The sequence below is a fragment of the Cydia splendana genome, chromosome 18 (genome assembly GCF_910591565.1).
Source record: "Cydia splendana chromosome 18, ilCydSple1.2, whole genome shotgun sequence".
Classification (NCBI taxonomy): domain Eukaryota; kingdom Metazoa; phylum Arthropoda; class Insecta; order Lepidoptera; family Tortricidae; genus Cydia; species Cydia splendana.
This window is the reverse complement of record NC_085977.1, coordinates 8,215,099-8,222,859: the sequence shown is the minus strand read 5'-3', so window position 1 is coordinate 8,222,859 and position 7,761 is coordinate 8,215,099. Positions and strand designations below refer to the sequence as shown.

Below are 7,761 nucleotides of genomic sequence, written 5' to 3'. Positions count from 1 at the left end.
ATTGAAATTAAATGACATACTTACCAATGGCAGGATATAGGAAGCAGACATACTTACAAGGTGTATACCTATGTTTCAGGTTTATAAAATATGTTGCAAGTAATTGAAATAAACCGATGAAAAAGTGTATAAGTACAAATAATAATATTTATGTGACAGTCTGACAGTAATTATTGTGGAAATAATAATACAATACTTACTGGTCACAATTTAATTGAAAAATCAGCTTTCAATTAGTAAAGTGTTACGTTATTTTCATAACATAAATTGTAATTATGATTCTTCGCATAAGTAAGTTGCTAGAATAATATTACATTCGATATTATATTTGCTGTGTTACTTTTTGAGCAATAAAATGAATAAAATAAATATTTGGATTAATTGATGTCAAGATTATATTATTCAAGTATTATAATTAAAGAACGATAATTAGATATGTATGCAATGCAATTAATAATAATAATGGTCAAATAGGCAGGTAAATCTTAGTATAGGTACCTACAAATTAATAATATATAAATCTATTTATATAGATTATTGTTTGCTTAACCTATTCACAAGTAAAACTAATCATAGGTACTTGACGTGGTACCTCTACAACGAATGTAACATTTCTACTTTATTTGACCTTGGATTTTCTACAAGTATTTTAAATTGCATTATATATATTAACATCATACAAGACAAGTAAAACAGAGTCAATCAGTTATTGCCAATAAGTAACTAATGTCCAAGGCGCTTGGCAACCTTACAATGTTATTGTACCTAAATCATGAAATAGGTATTAATTAGTAAAATATTATATTGTATGCTAATGGAAATACCTGGAAATATGTAAGCATCAAAAGGAAAATGTAGTAATTAAGGCGTTTAAAGTAAATCTTTGAGTTATAAGCAATTGAATAAAAAACTCAAAACTGCAAATAGGAGAAGGAGAGGGACTGACACCTAAGAAGAAATTGTAAAAGTAAAATAATAGTTTTACAGATTTAAAGGCTTGCTAGTGTTGGAAAATATTTATTATTTAACTGTTGTAAAATGAATACATCCACACCTCGCCGAGTTTCTTACGCCGGTTCTTCTCGGGTCTGAGGTTAACCTTTCCGAACCGGTGGTAGTATACCTAGATTGGAAAAATAAATTAACCTAGCGAGTATAAGATAATACGATAAACTGAACTATTGTTGCATGATAAATATATAAAGTAAAATAAATAAATCATTATAAAAAGGGAGAGATGTGACGATTACACAATAAACAGTACGACGCAACTACCCGCTAGCTTCACTCCGTGGAGAAGTGTCATGGCGGCGGGTGGCTGGCGGAGTGCACGAGCAATAACAGTTGTTTCATTTGATCACCCAGTACACAACGGAGCCTGGACGTCACATTGTTCACGTGATTGCTTTGCAAGAAGGTGAAAGAATGGAACCCTCATTGTAGTTCACTGTAAACGGTCAAGGAAAAAGGCGCCATAGTCTTTATTACTATGCATGTGTGCCACGCACACATACGTAAAGGTTTGTAACAAAAATCCGCTAGGAGCGTTAGTGTCAACGTTTTTTGACATTTAGTCGCGAGTGGCTCCACGTTGGCTCTCTTTTACTATACATATATTATTATACTCTTTGCTCTAAGCCCTCATACACACGGGCACTTTTACAACGCGCGTTAAAAAAGCGCTTGAATCTGTCCGCACTCTAATAAACGATTCAACAACCAAGGTTTAAAGTCGAAAATCCAACAACGCTTGATTAAAAGCGCCACCGCCGTCTTGTGAAAAAATACACATGTATCCATTTGTGTGATTCAAACGCTTTTTTAACGCGCGTTGAAAAAGCTCCCGTGCGATTGGGAGCTAATCCTTCGCGCCTACATTTATAGTTGGTCAAGCAAATCTTGTCAGTAGAAAAAGGCGGCAAATTTAAAAAATGTGGGCGCGAAGGGTTATCGTCCCATAGAAAATTTGAACACGTCACAAATTGGTATTCCTGCATTCGCACCTCATTTTATCGGTAATATCGATCATTATCGGCGGTTGAATTCGGCGAGCCAATTTGGCGTTTGCGTCCGCACGACCTGATTTGATCGGACAATTTAATCAGATTGGCGAATCAAATTGGCCCCGCCTGGACACGCCTTTACTTTGTTAAAGTACGTTCAGATCTCGGAGTAATTAATAATGGAGCCGCCATTAACAAGCGTTCCCCTCTGTCGAAAATAGGCGGCCAATGGTCAACCACATGTCAACCATATGTATGGACTGACGTTTATCTGACATGACGTACCTATACATTTGATGTGCCCCTCCCCGCAAAAAACGGCAGACTATTTTGTACCAAAAATTTTAGACATGGCGTCTCCGTTGGTTATATCCTCTAAGGTTCAGATATAATCATAGATTTAATATATAGAGATCCCGTCTCAGCGAGCTGTCACTGTTGCCACTTTTGTTTAGTGTATGATTAACAATGAGGCCCATCTTGCTGTAGCCATGTCGATAAAGTCATATCGATAAACTATCGATATTTCTTGCAATTTTAATTTTACTTCAAAGGTTTAACGATACCTAAAATGAACAAAAACGCTTTTATTCTTTATTGTGGTTATCAGATCACAATTTTATAGTCACGCCCCAGCAGGGAACCAAGGGAAAGTTCAGATATTTAATTAAAATACATAAATACCTACTAAAATAGGTGTTTCGCAATAATTGAATTATTTTATTATATTATAATATATTCATTATCCATTAGCATTTCAATTATGTTTATGTTTAACGAAGATATTGAAGCTTCAATTAATCGCTAATGCGTTCCGCTGTGTAGCGTTTATCGATATATAACATGATTAAAATCGACTTTTCACATCCCTAAAAGAGCACACATATACGCTTTTACGCACACATACACAGCCTGGGCGCATCAAAAAAGGCAACACTTGATTTGAAGTCCATCTTGTCAACAGTATGGTTGTCCTTTTTTGACAAACGGCATTTTTAAAAGAGCGAGGAGAGAGAAATGATACTAGTTGCTGCGCCGTGAAAGAGAACAGAAAACGTTGGGCCCTTGGATATAATGATACTGTGCATCGAATGAGATTTTTGCGTCGTAACTTTCCATTAAATATTTCTTAATGAGAACAAAAAGTTAACGGTAACGCATAAATATATAGGAATCAATCTAAAAAAAAAAACACTAGGGGATCTCCTTATCATTATGCGGTATGGAACGCGATTATAGGTATATTAAATTCAGACTTATTTTACTGTTTTGTAACACACCCATTTCATGTCACATTTGTTGTGACAGTTGTTTGACATTGACGGTTATATTTACTGGTATGTTACTGGTGTTTACTTGCTGTTTCCAAAGTCAAGAAAGATTACAAATTCTGAATAGTTAGAATCTAATCTTAACTTGAATTATTTTAATGAACTATTAAATGGTTTCGAGTGCCTGGTGGTTGTTGTCGCTTAACCGGCACAAATAACCAACAAGTTTCATTGATAAATGAAAAGGTTAGTTTTTCAAGTTTAACATGATACAATCAGTAAGATACACTCCTTCCTGTGTGATAAATTTAACTTTTCGGAACTCTGTAAGACTGCGACACAAATTAAACAAAGCTAAAGATGAAAAACCACCTCCCAAAGTTGCCCAAGATGTCATGAACTATATTGAAAATACACCTGAATATGCTGGTATTAAAAATCAGATACCGAAGTTTCTTTTAAGGAAATACAAAGCTCCTGAGAGTATGTACCTTATAAATGAAGGTACTGCCAAAGAAATTGTCCAGGCTGTAAAGAAAAATTTGATAATACACTCTCCTATAGTTGAAGTTAATCCAGGATTGGGAATTTTGAGTAAGGAATTACTACAGTGCCAAAAAAGTCATCTGTACATGTATGAAAGTTCTAGTCATTTTTCTCAATATCTAAAAGTAAGTATTATTATTGTTGAATTTTTATACTAAAATATTAAAATACAGTCATTTTTGAAACTTAAATATACAAACATTTCCAGGATTTACAATCAAATTATCCTGGACGAGTAAAATTTAAAATAGCAGACTTTTTTGGGATGTGGAAGCTTGCCTTTCAAGATAAGATGGACCAAGGGAACAGAATTCAAGAGTTATTGGGTGACTTGGCAACTGATGATCCTGGTATGTTTTCCTTGGGCAATTTTATGAATTGTAACTGGATTTAATACTTTTAGAATTCAGTCTCAAAACCCAATACTACAGACATTGGAACCTTTTACAAACTTTCATAAAACATCCTGATATATTTTCAGGTCAAAACATTACATTCACTTCTAATAAGTTTTGCTTCAAGGTAGATAACTAACTGGTAGAGATCTCTTAAAGGGTCACCTTTGTACACATTTTATTTGTATTTATTTTAAAGTTAAAACATTATATTCAATTCTAATAAGTTTAGTTTTAAGGTAGATAACTAACTGGAAGAGATCTCTTAAGGGGTCATCTTTGTACACATTTTATTTGTATTGATTAGGTCTCAAGTACTTGTATTTGTGCAAAAGTGTTTTAAGTTCAACAAACAAAGCTACATAAATCTGTTAAAATTTGACAATGACTTAATGATGTCACATCATTTATCTTCCAGATAGAGTGGTTACGATAGTAGGATCAATGCCTGGCCTGTCTTTTGTTAAACATTTAATAAACACCATAGTGTTTCACAACACTACTAGCCATCTAGGCAGACCAGATCTGTTCATCACTATGCCTGGACATCACTATGAAGTAAGTTAATAGTAAAATTTTATACTAAAATGTTTTAAACACTGAAATAAACCCGCGATAGCTACTCACAAAATAAAACTATTTTAACTGATTATATCATATACATATAATAAATTTAAAATGCATTCCAACTTTGCAAACCCTGTACACGCGTTGCAGTGTTTGTGGTCAATGGGAGACTGAGGAATAATATTCACCTCTGTCCATGGTCTAATAAAACATGGTCTTCTATTCCCAGAGTGACACGGGCCTACGTCACAATAACATGGCCGCTATATATAGCGCTATCGCATATTATCATATAGCGCTGTCGCATGATGACGTCATACCAAAATAATGAAATAAAAATAAAATAATAATCTGTTATATGTATGTGTGTGTGTCTGGTGTTGTTTTAGTTATTAACTATAGTTAAAACTATTTTAACAGATTAGACCTGTAGACCTATTCAGCAGCTATGTAAATTGTATCAGCTTGTTGATTAAAATTAAAACTGTATAATTTACGCAATAATTCTTTTTTCCAGTTCCTAACGGACAATGAGATACAGAATAGAAAGCATATGGCAGTGCCAACTCTGTTTCAGCTTCTATTTGATTTCAAAATACTTGCAAATCTACCAAAAGTACATTTCTTACCATGGACACATCCCACAACCAACAAGAGAGTTACGCTGGTAAAAATTAAGATTATCTAAACTTTACAAGTTTATCTTCTAGGGTTCTCAATCCTTTTCAGTCCGCGCCACACTTGCAAGTTTAAAATTTAATCTCAGTGCCCTAACCTAGCTAGGCTATGCGAATTAGATAGGTAACATCGTGAGGATTGCCTCACTGCGCCCCTCCTTACTGTCTACGGCGCACAGTTTGGGGACCTCTATTCTATACATATATTATGGCAACTATAGTAATTGACTATATCTTAACGAAAAATTAATAATACGGCGCGACACACAAACATGGAAAAAAAGCGCCTGCTGTATTTGTGCCGCAACGTTGCACATCGTAAGCAAAAGTGCCATTCAAGCACATCAGGCTATTAGGCAGGCAGGATTTTTTTCTATTTTTTTTTCCTTGTTCTAACTCTAACATTCTTAAAGTAGGTACCTAAATTGATTTTTCAGATGGATGAGCATCGTTTGTACTTGGTGAATATCTCCCAAAAACGAGAGCTGCCAGTTCCACCCGAGTATTTGCCCCTGCTATGGTATTTCTTCAAGCCTCACATGTTTTCCAAGTCCACAAGGGTGATTCCAATGTTAGAGTAAGTATGTTTATTTAAATTATACAGCTCGATAACTAGTGCAGAAATCCACTACAGCAAACGCCAAACCGCCATGCAGCGGAGGTGAATTAAGTCAGTCTGTGCTGTGCGTCTAAGTGCTCCGCATTTGTGCCTTGTAGTGGGATTCCGCTTGATTGCGTATTTATTTATTCATGCAGACTTCTGATCTTGCGACTCGACGATTCCACAACTACAGTACGCAGTACTTCTCGTTTACAATACGTTGCGACGGCGGCGGTACTTCGATCTCCGTCATCAAAGCGTGATGGTCCAATCATATCGTATTGCTACCGAAGTTAGGTAGGATCGCTTGCAAGATGTCATCCCAGTCGGAAACTGAAGTGGTCCAGTCACACAGGAACAGATAAAAGTAATAATAAACGCTTGTAAAACTAAATCAAAATCAATGTGTTCTCATGTCTCTCGCTATTCCGTAAACCCGTAGGTAACGGATTCGCGGAGGTGCAAGCACGTACTGCTCGCCCTTAGACTTGGTCAAAGGCGCCAAGCTTTTCAAAGACAACATATACTAGAGAATTTGGGAAGGTTACCCCCTGGTCTAATGGTCAGGAAGCAGGAAGCTGAAGACGCCTGTTCAATTCCGGCTTCGGCCCCGGTGGACTTGGTCACTTTTACTTGGGTGGGTAGGTAGGTATATGACATCTATTTAATTTTTGATGTGTTTGCAGACAATGGATACCTGGTTGCGGTGTGTGGCTGATCACGGGGCAGGACCCGCCGGACAGCGATCGGCGGCTGGCGCCGGGCGCCGGCGACGCGCCGCTGCCGCACATGACGATATTCACCGAGTTCGGAGACCTCAATCTGAAGCAGAAGATTACTGTGTTTAAAAAGTACGTTTTAAATTCTTAAACTCCAAGTTTTTCTTTATGTCATGTGGATGCATAATTATGGCATTTTATGTTCAAAGAAACCTCATTTCATTATTTACTGTATCCTCATACATTCCAAGTCCTTGGCTATTTTGTATGTATGTTCCAACTGATTTTCCAACGCCAAATATGCGATATCGACTTATGGTAGTTTTTGGTTCTTTTATTACCTATTAAAGAAAAGTTTGTTTTGTTATACAATGGCGGGGCAAAGATGAAATATATGGCGCGTTTAGTAGGTATATATTTATGATTAATTATAATTACCCTCCTTTGTGTTGCGCTGTCGAATAAAAATTAATCAGTTATGTGTATTTATTATTGCTTTCAGAGAGTTTATTTCGATATTTTTATTGTTTCAGATTAATATCATGGCCGGAATTCGAGCAATGTCCATTCCGGGTATCCATGGAGAATAATCTACCAAAGTTCGTGACCGCAGTTGAAGACGACGAGAAAACCAGTATAGGCTCGCATATAGACGATATTGAAAGTTCAGATACCGAAAACTAGACGTGATTGAATTTAAGCTAGTTATTGCACCGAACATGTCCGTTATCTTAACCCTTTACCATGCTGACCGTTCAAAAATAATGTCAGTCTTACTCATCGAAAATAAGAACACATGTTTGAAGTGCCGCAAGTATGTGGGAAATATATATATCCCTTAGGCCCACAGTTAAACAGTTAACTTAGTGTCAAATTGTACTGGTAACCATGGCAACTCCAGGTTTAACCGGTTAACCCCGGGTTAGTGGAATGCTGCAAGTGGGCCTTAGTTTGGTAAAGGGTTACTATGGTCTATTCGAAC

The 7,761-nt window shown here is 36.2% G+C and overlaps 1 protein-coding gene across 1 annotated transcript; it reads left to right on the top strand.

Annotated features, from left to right (window-relative positions):
- Nucleotides 1-3,358: 3,358 nt before the first annotated feature.
- On the top strand, nucleotides 3,359-7,533 carry LOC134799500 (dimethyladenosine transferase 2, mitochondrial). Its single transcript, XM_063771914.1, has 7 exons — nucleotides 3,359-3,945; nucleotides 4,029-4,170; nucleotides 4,634-4,773; nucleotides 5,300-5,449; nucleotides 5,897-6,036; nucleotides 6,747-6,911; nucleotides 7,313-7,533. The coding sequence occupies exons 1-7, from the start codon at nucleotides 3,541-3,543 to the stop codon at nucleotides 7,461-7,463; spliced, it is 1,293 nt and encodes a 430-aa protein (XP_063627984.1). The 5' UTR covers nucleotides 3,359-3,540; the 3' UTR covers nucleotides 7,464-7,533.
- The last annotated feature ends 228 nt before the right edge of the window (nucleotides 7,534-7,761 follow it).